We start from the raw sequence: 20418 nt of genomic DNA on the forward strand, positions 1-20418 counted from the left end.
GGCTGCCAAAGCTTTTAAAATAGCCTGAGCTGTGTGTCACAGCCACAGCTGCAGTTCTAACGGATGATACTGACGACAAACAGGCCAAATCATCTGAAGGGTGTTCCATGATGCGGGATTAATGGCTTGGCAAGCAACGCTAAGCTGAAAATCAAGAATTATTTTGGTGTCATGAAGGTGTCTCTCTTTTAACTGAGCTAGATCACCATAGTAACTTAGACTGAACTCATTATGAGCATTTTTTGTCAAAGTTACAGATTAAATTGGCTGAAAGAATCTACAGGCTTTTCCCGATTATTGTCCTGATGATATCCCAGACATCAAAATCAGACTGAAACAACATTTAAATGTTGTCTGGCTGAAGTATTGAAAGAGGATGTCTGACCTGTAATTAAAGTCAAAGTGATTCATTGATGCTGACTAACTGTCAGGAAATGAATAACTCAACCATTGTTAATGTAACTGTTATCTCTGAGTGTAGATTTTAGTTTCGACAAGCCTGCTAACAAAAAGAAAGCCTTGCAGTGCTGAGTCCGCTTCTTGGTACACCTTCCTGGTTAAAGCTCAACAACTAACTTTTCATGATTCATAGATTAGTGTTATTCACCTGTCACTTTGCCCTCATACAGCATCCTTGTCTGTTCCCAGGCAAGTTGTCAAAAAACACTTGTTTACCTGAGGCAAGTGAGAAAAACTTGCTTTTGTGATTTGGATCAACTGGCTCTTTATGCTCCTTCATATTCTAAAAAACAACCTGTCTTTTAGTCCAGATCTTCACCTTTTTAACCCCCTTTTTTCCCCAAACGGATCCAGTTGATCTCTCTGAACTCTTGTTCCTACCTGCAGTTTATCTCCCTCTGATGAATCACCCACATCCGTTAGGTGCATTCAGCTCATGACCTCTTGCTACGAACAACTGCCTCTCATGCTAATTCCTGTTTGTAGGTGACAGTGTGTGTGTCCTGCACTGCAGGGATCTGAATAAAATGACATTGCTGATGTGAAGGTGCATGCTGCTTTGTTTAAAATGCGGCAGCTCTCTCCATGCTCCGTATGCATCAGTAGCATTGATCAGTCTCGATTGTGCTACTAAGGCTGTGGCATACAGTACTACTGACATCATGTGTGACATACATTTATGTCTGAACATGCCTTGGAACCGTCCTTAGTGATGGCCGGTGTCTGTGTGAACCTTAGCTGTTGTTAAACCATCACTTGTGTTCATGCCTCGTGTCTGTCATGCTGCATCCCTCAGGCTAAGCCTCTGCCTGGACGTCTGTCACTGGCTGTTTCTCAGACTACTGTGTGTGTATCTTATCAGCCAGCCTGCTGTGATAACAGAACAGTACAGCCAGCGCGACAAAAGTGTGTACAGAGACAAAGAGAGGAGGGGAGGCTCCCAGGCTGGTGGAGACTGACCTTACTTCCAGAGTCCTTGGGTCCACACTCCCCTTTATCGTACCACCATTTGTTTTTCAGTTTGTCTAAGACTCCTGCTTCACTCAGTTTCAATACGGCAAGGTTTACAGGCGTTCTTCAAATCACGGGGAAGGGTGGGGTGGGGAAAATAACATAAATAACATCATAGGACATGTTATTTTATGTTATTCAATCAGAAGAAGCCCAATAAGAGCAGCTCAGTACTCTTCACAAAGTGACGAAGCCGAGAAGGGGCCCCACTTCAGCTACATGTCTCTTTGCTCATTGATTTGAGATACCTATCTCCAGGGTTGGGTTTATTGGGAGATATCTAAGGGAGGGGGCAGAGCTAACAGACATATAAATGTGGGACCCCGGCTGCATCGCTTTTCTGAAACAGGCGCATACTGCCGGGACCTTTTTCAAAACAACCATGGGGGCTAGTACTGTCAACCCAAAACTATTGGCTCAGTTATACTCACTGCAGCACCAAAACCACCCAGTATAGGATTATTATCATTTTCCAAGAGGTGTCTTTTTGTAAGAAAGCACTTATACCCACGTTTTTCCATTACCCTGTAAGCACAACAGCAAATGTTTCTGCTTCAACAGTACTCGCTCTCCGCTTCAGATTAAAAGCCGCAGTTTCATATTCATCTGCGTTTCTCTAGGCAGTCGACCCGGCAGATGCTCCTGTTACCAACAAACATTTCTCTTTTACCCACATCATGGTCACATGGGCATAGCGACATAGTGGCTAACCTTCTCGCCACCGCCTCCGCTGCCACACTCTCCTTTGTCGTACCACCACTTGTTTTTCAATTTGTCCAACAGTCCTTGCTCATTGAGTTTTAACACTGCCAGGTTAACTGCACTTCTTGAAAACGATAAAACATATTTGGTGAGAGGGGTGAGTATGCTGTCCAATTTGGGAGGAAAGGAAGAGGGGGAGGGGGAAGGGAGGAGTAGCATTAAGTGAGGGACAAGGGTGGAAAAGTGCATTATTCCCATACAAGAACCCAAACACAGACTTAAGACAAATCTCTCTCCTTAGATGTGCTGTAAATCTAAGCTTTTTGTGTTTGTGTAATAACAAAGTCCAGTGAAAAAATACTTTCTCACCAATGTCCAGCATTAGCATCAACTAGCAAGCTAAAGCTGATAAAAAAAACCCTGAAGGACATATGACATACCAGCTGTCAAATCTTTAATAATCATTAACATGCTGAACCCAGCACATGACCCAATGGCCTGAAATTTCAACACAACCCCTTCATTATGAGGATTATTATAGACATGAAGTACAGTTTTTAATAGTAGGTGCTTAACATCTGAAATATATACCATGAGACTGTAGTTAAATGTTCTCTCCTTGTGACATCACTGTAGCATGAATAACCATGAAAATAGATGTAAGACTAGTTGGATTGAGTGAAAAGTGTGCTGTCGGACATGTGGTTAATGGTTGCCCAAACTTAAGCAAGTATTATTTTTTATCATACAACTAACCAAGTATTTTTGTTGATTGAACATGTAAAAGTAGGTTTGATTCCTGAACCTAAATAATTAGTTTTGTTGCCAAATCATGAGAAAGTAGGAGAGTTGTTTAAATATAAATGAATAGTTCTGTTACCTAAACGTAATGAAGGAGGTTTGTTGACTGAAACTAACTAAGAAGGTGCTTTGTTGTCATCTTAACCAAAACACATCGGTCTTTTTGCAGAAATTCAACCAAATTTAGTTTCTTGGGTACAAATCTTTTTCAACTGTTTTTCTGCCTCATCATTGAACAAGATGACGATGTCAATCACTGCACTGTGCTTACAACAATGAAGCTAATGGGGTGCTCATTACATTTAGGTTATGACCCTTCTCTATCCTCGCTGACCTTGCAGGAGTCTTTTAGTGGAGAGTGGACAAGTTGTCTTAGTTAACTGCACTGTATGTTATGGTTGTTGAGCCGGATTGCGACAATCACAATGCACCACCAAACACTCCAGGCCGAGTGTAAGTGATGAGTTGGAAGTGAGTTCTTTTTTTTTTTTTTTGAAAATTTATGCCAATTTCGAGCAGCAATTCTGAACTTTACGGTGGAGATGCAGGGTGCTGAAAGGCAACGCTTAACTGTTGATATAGACAAACAGATTCCTTCTACAAAGACCTAACTTACTTTGACTTGCTCTTAAAAAAAGATTAATTTGAATTTGAAATTGTTGTTTTATTTAGCTACACTAGCAATACAGCAAAAAAAAAGAATCACAATGAATCTTTAAAAGGACACTCACAGTCCCCCAAGATTGATTCTTATAGATTTGTCTTTATCACTTGTCCTGTACAAGTTGATATATCTAAAATATCATTAAACTATTATGTTTGACATTGTGATTGTCTGGGAAAACAATGAAGCGTAACGGAACTCAGACAGATGGTTCCTTTGAGTACACTTTGCTTCACTTTAAAGCACCACAAGCCAAAAGTTGGCAATCACTCCTAACGGAGGGGAAATGATCCAATTTAAAATATTACATTTTGGCAATCAGCACAGTCTGTCCCAAAGTATTGGCATTGGCCAGCTTCTTGAAAAACAAACACCTCCAAATAATTTGGACCTGTTCTACGTATGTATGTAGTGTGTGTATGCCAGCAAACACAAAGCTCCCAGGATTTCAGAGCATTAAGCTGTTCTGGAAAATCATCTTTAGCTGAAAAAAATACCCTTGAAAAGCTTTTTAAAATAATTATGCATCATGATTTAATGGGGTTGTCTGAAGGCTGCTGTAGTGATGTCTGGAGATAGTGCAGCGGGAGGGAGAGATTTGCCTCAGCGTGTATTCTGATCCTTTTTATTTATTTGTATCATTATGAAAAATAAAAAACCCTAAACATTCAGCAATGGAGTTGATTAGAAACAGAAATCAACACAGCTAATATCTCAGTTTAGATGGCAAATTTTGATTGTGGAACCATGAGAAATAACAGCCCTTGACCACCAATGCTGCCAGCTCTTGATGGTGCTGCTGTGTTTCCTTGCTGAGATCCAGACAAGTGGCTGACAGAAAATTATAATCCCCAAAACAACAGGGTGAAGGCCTGGAGGAGATCACCGTGATCTGTCAGGGACTCGTTCTGGATAAAAGCAGCGACTGGAAACTGGCACCAGTCTGGCTACAAATGAAACCAACTGCTCTACCCTCGGCTTTGTGGGCAGAGGAATTTACAGAAAACAACTAACAGGGTTGGGTTTATTGGCTGTGAGGGGTTGGCTGCTTTGGAACAAATGACTTTGTTGGTACATGGCACAAAAATCAAATTAGAACTTGTTCTTTTTTTTTCAGTGGACCCTCTTATTAAAAATGATCAGTGAGAAAAATACTCTAAAATGAATCTTTTATTCAGCAAAGTTGTTTAGACCCTTCATTATGGTTATGGTCTCACACCTGTTCAGGAATGAATACCACAGATACAAGAGAGAGGACCTATCCAGTCCTCTCAGTAAGACCTTGCCAGAGGGATTTGATCAATGACTGTGCTGATTGAAAGTGTAACTCCTCATAGTAATGCTGCTGTATTCTGAGGCAGGTCTGTAAATTCCACTACATGCAGGAGGCAGAGACAGTGTCTGGCAGAGTCACTCAGGGATGAACATTCAAATGGCTCCCAAAACTCTACTGCAGTCTTAATTGAAAATTGAGGAGCAGTTGATTGTAAGGAAAGCTAAAGTTACATCAGCTAAATTTCTCATACTAATTACATTTAAAAAAAAAGCAGATTATCTTCTAGGTAAGACATTTTAAGTCAAGTCAAGTTCACTAGAGCTTCCAGCATGCCAATGTAACAGCTTTGCACAAACAGCAAGCTCAAGCAATGTGATTTACCTTGTGTGGAGAGCTGTAAGGGAAAGAAAATGAAGCAAAAACTACCCCTGCATCATCACAACCAAGCTTGGCATGCATGCAACAAATACAGATGTCTGAAAGCTGCTCTAAAACAAACACATGAAACACCCCACCCACCCACACCAAGCAGTAAGAAAGGCGGCACACCAGGGAAGGTGGAATACCATAACAACACGTAGAACATATTGTTACACTATTCCACCCACCTTAACTGTGAACCCTTGGGTGTGGCTACTCCATAGCCTTTGGAGTCCAAGTTGCCTCCGACTTTCATTGTGTCGCAGGGCTTGCGTTGCTCTGTGTACTCATTCATAGTGGACTCCAGCAGGAAGGCGTATTTCCCTTTGGACTTGCGGACCCGCGCCACGCCCTCTGCCGTGGTCTTAGTGAAGACTGTGGGTTCGGCAGACTTCATGTATCCCCACATCTTCTCATAGACGGCAATCTTGGATCGCTGTGAAGTTTTTAGGGGGTTGGAGGTTGACAGGTAGATGGTGTGAGAGATGGACAAAACATATCCACATAGACATACCCACAACAGAGCGGCAGTGTAACCCTGTAGCACTATATGGAGTCTATAAGGAGAATGACTTTACGGAGTCATTCTGTGTGTTAACTGGAAAATCAAGATCAATCCAGAACTAGAGGCTTTTGATTTGGCCTTTGTTCAGGCTTTTTAAATATACTGAAAGTTGTTGAGACCTCCTTCTTCCCAATACAATTGCAGTATTGGGATGAATACTATTCTAACAGACCAAAACCTCTCTTTTATCTATCTGTGTGTGCATAGCATTGCAAAGACATGACCAACTACCTTTTCTCAGAGGAAGTTGTAATGTTGCAAAGATTGGTGTGAAATAAATATAATGGTTGTTTTTACTGCAAATTGATATGAGACATTTGTCATGAAAAATTATTTTAAGACACTTTTAAAGCCTGCGAGCAGTGCTGCATAGTTCCAACAGTGTGACATACTGACAAATTTAAGAATTTCAGATTTTTGCTTTACTCCAGACTGATTTTATAGCCTAAAGAATGTGCCTTCCAATACACAGTATGTAGTTATGATAAACTGTATTTCAAATTTAAAACTGCTATGCCAGAGAGGGGAAATGTTTATCAAAATTTGTCTTTGCATATGTTCTTAAGACATATGACACTATCAGACAGAGATAACTGGTACAGTTAGGGAGGAAGAAACACCCCAAGGCTTCTCCTGGGCTTGACACAATAACTCTGACAAGGGAAAGAATACTGTGTGAAAAACAGTACATCTTAACCTACTGTATACATTTCTGAGATGTTCAGAGTGATGCTGTCACCATGTAGAACATGAGCCCCAAACAATAGCTGCTACTCAAAATTACATGTAGATATGCATATTACTATTTGCCACATTACATTTCTGTCAAACTGCAGAATGTTTGCATTAAATGTCTTAAATAAAACATTTCCTTAATGGAAAAGGACACTTTTACTCCAAATTCCAATTTGCATGTGACACAAAAACAGTTTCTCCCTCATTTCTAGAGGCAAAGTACTTTTTTAAATATCAATTTTGCAAACCACACCAATGATATGTGGACATATTTTCTACAACACATGGTTGCCTTGTAGTCCTGTTAAATATTCCCTCATGATCCTCTAAATGTTAATAAGTGAATGGGCATGTTCACCCCATTTACTGATGTGTTAAAAGATGTAAGCACTGCATGAGTCCCCCTACCTTTCTTGGAGTACACCACTAAATACCGTATCACCAACTCACCCTGAAGAACTCTTTGGTTGAACCAGAGTCCAGAGTGCCGTAGGCAATGTCTGTCTGCTTGGCCAGATCCTCAGCACTCTCAATGGGGGAAACCATCCTCTCCACAGTGAGGAAAGCAGCCAGGTTAGCCGTGTAGGACGAGATGATGATGAGGGTGAAGAACCACCACACACCTCCAACAATTCGCCCAGATAATGATCTTGGAGAGTGAAAGGAAGGAGGAGAAAGAACAGTGTCGGGAAAGTGGGGGGAATAACAAAGTTGGACAAGATAAAAAATAAGAGGGAAGGAAGGGGTGAGAGGAGGGAGGTGCAAGAAAGTAGAGCAGGGAAATGATGATTGGAGTGTTTTAAAAGGTAAAAATAGGATTAAGAGGAGAAGAGGATGAGATAAAAAGACAGAAAATAGTAAGTCAGTGAAATGCTACAAAGTGCAGTGAAAGTGTAAACAACTGGAATGAGGTATGACTGAGTAAAACATGTAGGGCCATCCCTAAAGATAGAAAAGAGGCTGGTGTAAAACCACAAGGTGGAGCTCTGACACCATTTGATGCTAACAGAGCTGTATTTACCTTTCATTAGAGCAGACCGGCTCATAAAAGCCCCCACATGTTTGCATTGACCAGCTTTGGTAAAGAAAAAGGTGTAAGCTGCTCCTGCCCCTGCTTCCCCACCCCATCTTTTTGTTTACTGGTAAGATGAAAAGAGCTGCAGGTCCCCTGGCCAGCAGATCAGCACCGCTGTTCTTTTCTTGTGTTTTTTCTCTCTCTCTCTCTCTCTCGCTCGAGGGAGACAGATAGCTCGCTGCTCAGGAGCAGCGGAAGGTCGTGAGGAGAATCTTAAACCATAAATGCTGCATTGAGGAGAACAAACAAGATCTCCCCTTGGTGCAAATCAAACAGCAGAGGATACAAAACCCTCAGGCCTCCATGTCAAATGGAGAGAGATGGGGATATGAGGAGGGGAGGAGATAGGCATCTACAACAGTCAGTGTTTTCTTGGCTGCTATTTCACTGTCTTATTGCAGTGTTGTCAAATTATTTTGTTCTCAATACACACAGGACACCGTTTACAAAAAACATCCTTTTGTTCAACTGACGCCTTCTCTATGTCTCCTCTTTGACCGGGTGCTCAAACACTGGAAATTACTTTGATTATCAACAGAGGAAACATTAAGGGTCTTTTAAACTGTTTTACCAACTCACAGGGTTCTGGCAAAAGAACCAAATAATCGCAGAGGAAGCCTCAGTTTTCGTGGTCAGTGCAGATGCAAGCGCCTGTAGCAGTTCCCAATAACGAAGTGCTGCAGTGGAGCATGTCTCCAACACACACAGAGGGAACTTTGCCCATGAAATAGACTTATTGATGTATTAGCTCTGGATTTGAATACAAATGACTCTTTCTCTCGCCTCAACCCTCTGCTTGAGTTTATTTCTGTGGCGTTTGAGCAGAATTTGAGAGAATTTTACTGTAAAAAAAAGCAGCAAAAGAGGTGGAGGGTGTGCCTGATGAGATGCATGGATGAGTTCCATCCTCTTTCGTCTCTTGTCTCCTCTTTTTCCTTTCTTTCCTGCCAAAATCCTCTCATTCTCTGTATCTGGCTGTCCCCATCCTTCTCCTTCTTGCTGTATTTATACAGAATCAGCAGTGGGTTTTGGGACTGCAATAAAAGGACCAGAGGACGAGAGTCTCTTTGCCGTCCCTCCAACTCTCTGTGCTATGTGTTTGCTGGCTGATACCACTGACTTTGATCCACAGTGACACACTGCTGTGTCTTGATGGGTCTGCAGTAAACAGAGTCAGTGGGGGAGGGGTGACAAAAGCTCAGCACTGGGAGTTTGGGTAATTTTCCTGCCAGTGTTTTCTTTTTTCTCCATAATCCTCTAACTATTGTGGATTACAAACAATATACTTCCTCATACTGATCAAAACAATCTTTTAAAATAAATACTATTCATTCCAAGCCAGTTTTAATCTGACACAAGATGTAATTTATTCAATATCATCACTTTCAATATCTTACTTTGGAATATTTTACAACGTCTTTTAAAAAGATTCCTGATTTGTACTCGTTTCATTGATCAGGTTCTCTTTGAATGAACCCCACCAGTGCAGGAGATAGTTTTCATTATTTAAATTTCAGAAGATCACACGAACAAAACTCTAACACTAGGAATCACCCTGTTTCTCTGACTTCCTGTCCACTGTGTGTGTCTGAGTTACAGTTTAATCATTTAATGGTGGCAAAGCTTAACAGTGATTCAAACTGAAACAATCGAGCCCCTTAAACTGGATATTAAGAATTATTACAGAATTATGCAGGTGACTTATTAATGATGAAGCCAGTAACTTCTGTATATCATGTGTCTTGTCGTCGCTATTAATAAATTCAATAAAAAAAAAAAAAACAGTCTGTAAGTTATTGTATCTCCAACATCTCAAGCAAGTTTGATTTGTAAAATGGATTGGTAGTAGACGGCTGGGCATTGCAGATTTTTGTTGTGATAAAGAAAACAGGAGTTTGGGACAATTTCACACTGTGGATTAACATAAAAAGTGTTTACAGCTGCAGGACAGTTTCCTCATAAGGCAGCACAATATTTGAAAGATTCACAACAGTCCATATGGCAGTATGTAGTTTGGCCATTTGTGGCTGAGGCACGATCGTTTCCGACCAATTAACCTCCGTCACTGGCAGCAACATGCAGTTTTAAATGGCATTGCAGTCAAAAATTGTTGCCATGATTTGTATTTGAAAGATACAAATACCAGCCGTGCACCCAAAAGCAGCACTCAACAAGCATTGTTGGCACGAGAAGAAACCATACTTTTGTTTCACAAAAACAAAACCAAAGGTAGTGTTATAAAGTAGGGAATCCAAAATCAGATCATCCAAACAAAACAGGGCTGAAGCAGAGACAAGACCGGACTGAGACCGAGGATCAGTAAATTTTCAAAGAAACAGGGCAGAAAGCAGACAGGAACTAAAAATGTTGTTTAGATGAGAATCTGGCAAAAGTATAAAGAAAACTGGAGATTAAAATGACCTTATGGTAGTTATCACAACAAACGATGGCAATCAACTAAGACCAGGTGTAAAGCACAGAGACGGAAAGCAAAGAGAACCAGAATGGACAAAAGAAAACTATTTCAAACCAAATCAGGAAGTGAAGCTATGCATAAAGTACCTGACACACTAAAAGACAAAAATCTAAGCAAAAACACAACCAAAAGCAGAGACCGTGACAAATGGAAGCTAGAGGTCAGTGTATATGCTGATATAACATCTGTTCAATCAGAACTGAATAGGATTTCTTCACTGAAACAAGCGCAAAGAATGACACTGAAGGATTGTCTCGAATAGAAAGATGTTTTTGCTTTTCTCCTAAATGACTTCAGTAACTGTTTCATCAACTGGGACTTCAGGTTAGCAGAAGTGTAAGATAATAGATCACAAAGATGGAATCCAGTGCAACTGTGTGACTTACTGACTCGTATTCAATAAGTTTTGGACATCAATTAATTTGTTTGGATATTGTACTCTAATGTTTTGCTATCTATTTGTTGTCTTTTGCACTGACTGCAAATATCAATTGGTATAAGTGTGTTCTTAGTGTCTGTAAATATGAAGTAACCATGCCATCAGAGAACTGATAAAAATCCACAAAATTCGTTTTATTTTTTTCATTTTTAACTTTCTATATCTGAGAAATTGTTGAATGATTTGCAATTTTAGTACCACCAGTGCAAATTTATATTGGATTTCTGTGCAATACAGAACTCAGGTGTAATACAAGAACTGAAAAGTGTTCCACTGCTCTTAAATGCTGCAGGAGAACTTGAGTGTAATGATATATGAGCTCAGTTTTTCCAGAAGTGGAGGAAACAAGAAAACCCAAATCAGAAAGTATTAGAGGAAATAAAGTGGAAACAAAGTAGAAATTGGCTGGTGTGTTGCAGCAACAAGATTCTTCGCAGTTGTCCAGTTAGCCTCGAGGTAGAAATAATACTCAGTATAGTAGAGAAGAAAAGTTTCAGCAATTAATTGACCTTTTCGCTGGTACAGTGTGTATATTTAGATAATTCATCTTTACTAAAGATTGAGCTATACAAGGGGCATAAGAATTTAATCTCCTGAGTAATCATCTTTTACTTTTTCCATGAAGCTAATGCATTGTTCAAACTCACTGAGCTTTACCTCAAACAACTTAAATCTGTTCATTTTCAAATATGTCAAACATAAGAAGCTCATGTACCAAGAAATATTCAAAAATAAAGCACAGTCCATTTGACGCCACTGTGCAGTCGCAAAAAGGATCATCTGGGTTCGAAATATTTCACATACTGGCTTCAAAGCTCCCTTGGAACAATCAGCATAAAGAATATACTGCATAAATGATAAAAAAGTCATGCAGTGTGGACTGATTTAATAGTTTATTTGGGGTAGACATGGGGTGTCTTTTAGGAAAATAAGATTGAGGAGCTTAAATGAAAATTCAAAGATAACAGGCAACATGAAACTCTCACATCAGGATTGAATATAATGTGGTTCTTGTTAATATCACTGACCAGTGACACGCTATCTGACACGCTGTGATGTGAGGCAGGCAACTTTGAAGCACTTGCTGCTCAGAATCTCCTCTTCAGCTTTTTATTTCCTCTCATGTGCACAAAAAAGAGAAGAAAAAGGCTGCTGTCAGGGAGTGTGCAGCTTCTCCACAGGATATGTGCAATATTTGCAAGCATGAGAAGAAGCCATGGCGGCAACGTGAAATAGAGGAGCAGAAACATGTGGAGGGATGGGGACATCCATGTCCTTGAGCAGAGCCTGGATAAATGAGGAGCTGCTTGTGTGCTCCTCAGGTGATACTTGGGGTGAGATCACATTGTTTTGACGAATTTATGACAGATAAACTGTCACTGCAAATCTCTTATGTTCTGTCCTCAGCTGCTGCTTCTGTTCAAACTCCACATATAGCTGTTAAATCTCAAATAAATACCTGGTCTTTAAAGATGGGTTTCTGTGCGATGTCACCATAGAGGTGCGTTTGACACAAGAGGGCAGAACGCGGTACACAAAATGGTATATTTAACACAGCCAAGCTTCTAAACTGAAATGACAAGGCACTTAACTGTACACACCACAGAAAAGGATGGAAAGTCTTCAATATTTCAAGGAGATCACAGCCCTTTGCCAAGAGCAGAAGGGGACTGTGGATCCAATCCAGTAGCAGAGCGACATGGGTTCCCACATGCTCCGAAGGTAGCAAAGTCTCTGCAGTGCCCACATAAGTCATTTTTACACCAGTAATAGCATATTTCTATGGTTATTTCTTTCTTGTACAGTGGGTACGCTCGCTTAAACAAACCCTCAGTGCTCTGAGGGCTGCAACTCACTGGTCCAGCAAACCACTACCCCCCAGAGGATAAGCTTGTAACTATTCATTACATATACACTGTATCCTGGGACAGCGGGACACACGTTTCTGATAATCAAAAATCTCTGAGATAATAAGAATAGTTGACTGCACACCAGATATATGTCAGTCACACATAGCAGGACTGAGAATGATCTGCCAGTTGTCGTGCAAAAAGGTGGAATCAATCGACCTCTCTTCTTCTCTTTTTGTCTGAGTGGTTACTGTCAGTTTCAGAGCCTCCAAATGAGAAGTTATTGTCAGTAATTGTATGTTTCTGTAAAAAAATGTGAGCTGTATGCACCTAGAGTGTATCCTGGCGTTGTCGATGCCGTGCCGAGCTGGAGCTGACTAAAACCTGCGACAACTGCAGTTATTTGATGTTGGAATGAATAACGATCGAACATTTTACCCCTTCCACTCAAAAGCCTGATGTTAGTGCATTTTAGAGTGTTTTATGAGCTATGTAGAAAATGTTGGTGACTCATGAATGCACACTACTTGGGGTTACGCACCAGTCAGGAAACTGCATCACGTTTGTGCTAATTTTGGAGTATGACAACATCTTAAATCCAGCCGTACATGTTCAGGTCAGAATTGGAGTATACCAATGCTTGTATGAGCAACTTTGTGTTTGAATTGATACATTTAGTTGTCTTGTGCAGACACCGATGAACAAAAAAAATATCATTAGCCCCCATAGCACTTTGAATTGCCTTGTGTACGATTTGTGCTCTACAAATAAACTTGCCTTGCCTAGCTGCCTTTTCAGTCAGTGTGACCATGATGTTTGAACTAAAATCCTTTCGTAGATCTAATGCCAACATAACACAAACATTTCAAGCAGCTTCCCTCACTGCTTTTAGTGTTGGAACAGCCTCGACTTCTCACTTCAGTCTACCTGCAAAAAACTGTAGTTCGCCAAGTGTTGGGAGCAAATCTAAACATTTTCGTGAATGTGTTACTGGCCAGGAAAAACAAACTACGTCCACTGATCTAACATTGATGGGTCTTTAGGGAAGCTGAACAGGGTCAACTTGCCTCACAACCAAAAACATTTTCTTGGAGAAATCTCTGAAGCAAAAACAAAGTGCTGTAGAAAGATGTAGCGCAAAAACCTCCTGCTTTTAAAATGGTCATGCTGTATAACTTGTGCTGGGGCACGCTACCTGGAGAACTAGACCATTGAAGGAAATACAGGAACTATGATGTGATAGTAGCCAGGTTGATAAAAAAAGTCTTGGGAGCAAGAGGTAGAGACTAAGGGATATTACAAGTTCTCTCTACATAATAATAATATTTACTAAAACATTTATATACCTCTTTTTTTCAAAACAGATAAGCCAGAAAACAGGGAAAGCATGCCATTGGCCTTTTAAGCATTAACAACATCAATACAAGCACCAATACCCATCATACTGCAGCTAATTTTAACAGAAATATAGTGTTTTTTTCCCCCTTATTCTATTTCTGTGGTCTAAAAGTAACCAGTAGACTCACACTGATAATTCTATTGAAATGAAAGTCATGGGTTGTGTCATTTTAGCCAGTGGGAAGCTTTTGATGTAAAAATATGAGTTCAGGATATGATGAGTCTGAAAAAAGTCTTAAATTAAAACACAACTGGAGAAAATTAGCAGATAAAAAAAGATTTCAGTTACATAAGAAAACAGAAGAAGACCTTCGGATTTGATCAATCTGTCTTTGTGGATAGGATATGTACCTCAGACTTTTAAGGTTGCTGTAATTAAACCTTTATTAAAAAAAAAACCTACTCTTGATTCAGAAGTGTTGGCTAATTATCGACCTATATCCAATCTCCCTTTTTTGTCTAAAGTTCTTGAAAAAATAGTTGCAGTTCAACTTTATGATCATTTACATAGAAATAATCTGTTTGAAGAGTTTCAGTCAGGATTTAGAGTGCATCATAGCACAGAAACAGCACTGGTTAAAGTTACCAATGATCTCCTCTTAGCCTCTGATAGCGGACTTGTGTCTGTGCTTGTCTTGTTGGATCTCAGTGCTGCATTTGATACGATCGATCACAGCATTCTGTTACAGAGACTTGAACGTGTTTTTGGGTTTAAAGGAACTGCATTAAGCTGGTAACATTATTAGACAGCATGGCATAAATTTCCATTGCTATGCTGATGATACTCTGTACTTATCTATGAAACCAGATGAAACCAATAGGTTGGTCAGAGTACAAGCATGTCTTAAAGACATAAAGACCTAGATGACTCAGAACTATCTGTTACTAAATTCAGACAAAATTGAAGTTGTTCTCTTTGGACCTGAGCGCTTCAGGGAGAAATTGTCTGGTTATATAGTTACTCTAGATGGTATTTCCTTGGCTTCTAGTTCTACAGTGAGGAACCTTGGAGTTATTTTCGACCAGAATTTATCATTTGACGCACATATAAAACTGGTTTCTAGGACTGCCCTCTTTCAACTTCATAATGTTGCTAAAATCAGGAATATCCTGTCTCAGGGTGATGCAGAGAAACTAGTCCATGAATTTGTTACTTCAAGACTGGACTACTGTAATTCTTTATTATTGGGCTGTCCCACATATTCTCTGAAAAGCCTCCAGCTGATCCAAAATGCTGCAGTCAGAGTTCTAATGAGAACTAACAGGAGAGATCATCTTCATTGGCTCCCTGTTAAATTCAGAATAGAATTTAAGATTCTTCTCCTCTTATATAAAGCTCTTAATGACCGAGCTCCATCATATCTTAAAGATCTCATTGTAAGATATTTTCCTAACAGAGCACTTCGCTCCCAAACAGCAGGTTTACTTGTTGTTCCCAGAGTTTCTTAAAGTAGAATGGGAGGAAGAGCCTTCAGTTATCAGGGCCCTCTCTTGTGGAATAAGCTGCCAGTAAATGACCGGGAAGCAGACACCCTTTCCACTTTTAAGATTAGGCTTAAAACTTTCCTTTTTGATAAAGCTTATAGTTAGGGATGGCTCAGGTAATCCTGAAACATCCCATAGTTAAGCTGCTATAGGCTTAGACTGCTGGGGGACCTCATCTGTCACACCTTTCCTCACTTTGCTCTCTTTTTCCCTCCGTTTAATTTCTCAAATGATATTATGTACATGTGACATTATTGTGGTTATTAACTTGTGTTTCCCTGTACCAACAGGTATTCTTTGAATGGTGTTATGGTGTGTCCCCCCCCTCTTTTCTGTCTTCTCAAACCCCAGCTGGTCGAGGCGGATGGCCATCCTTCCTCAGTCTGGTTCTGCCAGAGGTTTCTTCCTGTTAAAAGGGAGTCGTTCCTTTCCACAGTCGCCACATGCATGCTCAGGACGGGAGATTAGACTGAAGACAAGTTTCGGTGATATTTGTTGGTTTCCTCAGCTAGGATATTGTTTTTTGAGTTGGCTCTATATGAATTAATTGAATTATTTTGAAATTGATTAATTGGATTTCATTGGATTATGATTACAATGAATTGAATTCCAATTTTCTTGAATTGGACAATATTATTTAAGTGCCTTGAGATGACATTTGTTGTGATTTGGGGCTATACATAAAACTGAATTGAATTGAATTGAACCTCTCAGAAAACAGCAAAGCTCCTAACTAAAATATTAGAGTAAAAGAAATTAGGAATAAAGGTACATCTCTAATAAACAGCTATATTTGAGATATAAATAAAGACTAAATATTAATTTTAAAAGAAAACAAAAACCCTGCACAACTGCTTTAGAATGATATACTTCACCCCATCATGATTCTTCAAAGTACTTATGTCTATCCTGATAAAAAGACAGTATAAGCTATTGAAAAAGCTATAAAGGAGATGATATACTGTCAAAGAAAAAAAGGTCTTTCATCCCTCTGTTCAGTGGAACCTGTGGCATTATCTCCAGAAGAGATTAAATCTGTAGGATGTACACCAGACATCTGGTCGCTCCGTGATGCCTGTCAACCTCAGTAAAAGACTTTTCAGGTTGAATTGCATTTACTGTTTTGTGCTCTCTGATCAGATGTTCCAGGTAGATAACCAATGTCCATTTGACTACTCAAAGCTATGACTTTCTTACTTTGAATATATTACTATGTTAAAAAGCCATTAATTGCTGTGAAATTAACTTTTCAAAAATACTCTTCCCCTTTGTTGTCTGAGTTTTATTTTTTTACCCCTCAAGGCCTCTAAAATCTATAAGAAGCAAGTAAAACTAAGAAACTAAGAATATTTAAATTAAGAAAATAAATCTGTTTAAAGAGTTAGAATAATAAGCAGTCATAAGAAAACCAAAAAAAAAATCTTTTTGAGGAAATATTTAAATGGGTATCTGGAGATGTTTGTTTTTGAAAAGAAAACCCTTATTAGCACTGGCCACTGAAATATCAAAGCACAGGGAACTAAATTGCTTCTTTTCTTTGAAGCTATAGGCCACTACTATATGCAGATGCAATGAGCCCATAATATGCAGGAATAGTGTGACAAATCAACCCCGCGTAAGAAGGGCTCTGCTGACATGAGCAATAAGCCATGCAGTAGAATAGAAGTGTGTCAACTGGATAACAAAAGCTAATTGACATTGCATTAATAGAATAGTTGGAATGGAGCAGATAGACCACTTCAAAGTCATTTTCCTTTTCAAACTCAGCTTTTTCCGACATCAATTTGCAGCTCAAATGAAAAGTTACGCCTCATCTGTAGCCATCAGGAAATTTGCCATCAGCATGCACACAACTTGAGCTAATCAGCTCTAATCAAGCCAATCGTAGTCAATGATACCATGACTCAGCATAGGAGACAAAGCTAATCCATCTTGCAGGAAGTGACTGAAAACAGCTGGAACAACCATAAACAATTACACCTGCGAGGAGAGGCAGGCGGCTGCCTTGATGTTTGTATTGACATTTGTGACCTGTGATGTGACATCCTGCTGTCTCAGGAGGAAATACCGGAATAAACACTGTTCTATTCATCTGGGATTTGTAGTCAATTAAAAGGACTATCATGTCACCGTTTCATTTAAGCTCCCTTCTTCTCCCATTTCCACGGAGACATTGCCATTGGAGACCGGGATATTAATCACTGAATTAATTATTATGGGCCGCCTTGAGGGAGCAGAAGGGGGTATTAACCCTTATTAAGAGACAGAGAGAGCAAAAAGGAGAGGAGGACTGTGCTATTTCCAGCTCTGCCTTTCCTGCCGGAGCTGTGAAATTAGTAAAGAGGGTCTACATGAAGAAAAGGAGTATTTCATTTATACGAGAGGACAGAATCACATATAAGAGATGCAATGACAAATACGGGAAAAGCAGGCTGGATGGGCACATAAGCCCTCACAAAATATCTTGTTTGCATTTCAAACTAGTCTGCTGTTAAGGTTACTCAGTACCACTGTAAAAAGGGCTTTAAATATTCCCGTAGCTACTGGGTGATGGTTGTGTTGTTGCTCAGAATTGGACAGTAAATGGTATACTAGCACAGCGAACTGGGGACAATGATTAACAACCTCACAAATTGGAGGAAAAGCGTATGCAGTGATGAGGCTGAGGGTCCCATTTGTGGGACTTTAATGTTCATGCACTCATGAAATATCTCATGAAAACTGACAAAATCGCTATGAATGTGACCAAATTTAACCCGACCAAAGCTTGCTCCTGAAAGGTAAAACTTAAACTGCTTTGAGCTACAAAACTTTGAGACACTGTGTTTCATGTAGTTTCGACCACTCAGCCAGGTCCTTAGTGTAACACATGAGCGAGTGCTCCAGCCCCAGTTTCGTCCCTTTCACCCCTGCTCTTGTCACTTCCTCTGTGCCATCTAATCTCCCCTGGGTGATAGGATTTGCATGTTGCCCTGTCAGGCTAAACTGGAGTGGAAGTGCTCCTGGGCTTTGCAGGGCTCTGTGCTGATGGACTGGGAGAGGCCCATGGGATCAGCAGTGACAGGTGGAAAGCAGCTGGGACCACAGCCAGAGACAGAGAGGGTTGAAATGTAGACTTTCCATTCTGATGCCGACATTGTTGTGCAGCTTTAAAGCCCTTATCTGCAGTACACAGGCAGAGATGTGGCGTTCAGCGGTGGTTATGGTGGTGGTGGGGTTTGGGGGGGGGGGACAAAGCATATGTACTCCTTGAATAAGTGTGCTTAATCACAGTCACAGACCTACTATTATCTCCTATTGGTTGCTTACGTGAGGCATGGCTACAATTTGGAAGGCGCTTTAATGTACCTCGAGGTCCTCCATCTTGTGTGTTTCTCTGCTCTCCTCTGGTGTGGGTGAGGCTGAAAGATATAGGCTGGTTTGGTAGTCCTTTCATCTCCTAATATCTTACCAACTCTATTACAGCACAAGATTAATAAGGGCTTAAAACAGATAAAAGAAATATTATATGACAGACTTTAAATAACTATAAGGGCCATTCTAGTAGTCGCTTAAAATAACCCAAGCAAACCAGATGCAGGAACTTTAAGCTTGACAAAGCCATTCAAACAGCTAAGAATGGCTATACAAAAAATGAGAACCACTGAGAATAACAGGCTTTGTAAGTCTTCACCATGTCTCAGTGTAAAGAGTGTTAGGACAGATAGGAAGCCCGATCTTTGCAAAAACAAAGATCCCATCTAGACTTAAGTTGCACAATAAACAGCACAAGCACAAATTCTCCACCCTTCCAATGTGTGTTATGTTTACTGGACATCAATCTGCTGGTCTGAAGGCCCAGGGATGCGTAATTTGGGGATTGTAATTCTTTTGCAAAGGGAGGAGAAGTCACAAACATGTAACGAAACACACACGTTTCAGACAGAAGATCCAATAAAACACGATCCATAACTCCAGCTCAAATACACAAACAAAAGCACAACTGCTGAAGCTGACACACATCAGAACTCCTGTACGAGCAGACAACACTATGTGTGCAAGTCAGACTGTTAAGAAAATGGCTGCAGAAGAGGGAGAGACAAAATCAATGCTGTCTGACTTTCTCCATACAAGAATGACACCATAGCTAAAGCACACAGAGCACAAGCAAAGAATAGCTACAGTGCAACAGACAAGACACTTACTTACGAAATACCTCTACATTATGTTAGTAAACCACTGTCCCCATGCAAACTGCCAGCAAATTACTTGTAATGTGAAATAAGTTACAGTTAGTAAGATGAGATACACTCTGTTAAAATTCCAGTTTAAAGGAACTGTTCAGCAATTTGGGAAATATGCTCATCTGGTGATATGTTAGAGCTAGAGGTTAAATCAGCATAAAGACTGGAAAGAAAGGGGAACAATTAGACAATCTGAAGCTTTTAATTAACTTGTATATTGTCTATTTTCGATTCGGATTTAAGTTTCAGACTTTAATGGTCACCAGACATTAGAGCCAAAGTTCTGACGTCTGCTTCCAGCTACTCTCTTCCACTAGCTTTATTGCGACTTGTTGCAATTCAAGCATAGTAATTCTGGTACTTTCTATCTAAATGTAGCCAGCAGATGCTACTGTGTTTTTGAGGGGGCAATAACTAATATTTAGGTTCTGTTCCATCCTGTATGTTACAAGGTTAAAAATATAAGATGGCTTTTGAATTAGTGTATTTTTCTGTTCTTCTGTTCACAGGTGCCTTTCAACTATATTTCTTCACACCTGTGAGGTTACCTGTTATTAAAAGTTGAGTGATTTTATCTCAGTTCAGTTTTTTTTACAACCAAACAGGTGTGAAACTAAATACATTTTCATTAACTTGAATGGTTCAAAGTACTGCTACACTGCTGCCACAACAGTCTCTCACTCTTGTTTAAGCCTTACTCCAACAGTCATAAATACTACTTTTAAAGAGTGTTACAAACTGGAACTATTTGATGGCAGACAACAGTCATGTTTAAAGACGGTGTGCACTTTTTATTTGAGCTCTAGACAGAGCCAGACCGTTTCTCCCTGCTAGCTGTC

At 40.0% G+C, this 20418-nt stretch overlaps 1 protein-coding gene across 3 annotated transcripts in view; it reads right to left on the reverse strand.

The window, feature by feature from the left end:
- Positions 1-20418, reverse strand: part of LOC140279187 (glutamate receptor 4) — a 131958-nt gene that overhangs the window by 4997 nt on the left and 106543 nt on the right. For 2 of the 3 annotated variants that reach the window (XR_011909318.1, XM_072374262.1), the window contains exons 12-14: positions 7084-7282; positions 5522-5769; positions 2182-2296 (exon numbers count right to left, since the gene is read on the reverse strand). Coding sequence is in view for 2 of the 3 variants with exons in the window: in XM_072374262.1 (XP_072230363.1) it covers positions 2182-2296; positions 5522-5769; positions 7084-7282 (562 nt within the window). In the remaining variant the exon portion in view is untranslated. Of the gene's footprint in view, positions 1-1419; positions 1535-2181; positions 2297-5521; positions 5770-7083; positions 7283-20418 lie in introns of all 3 variants that reach the window. The other variant, XM_072374263.1, reaches the window with a different exon arrangement.

This window comes from Leuresthes tenuis, unplaced genomic scaffold (genome assembly GCF_036924035.1).
Source record: "Leuresthes tenuis unplaced genomic scaffold, fLeuTen1.0.hap1 SCAF_21, whole genome shotgun sequence".
NCBI lineage: Eukaryota > Metazoa > Chordata > Actinopteri > Atheriniformes > Atherinopsidae > Leuresthes > Leuresthes tenuis.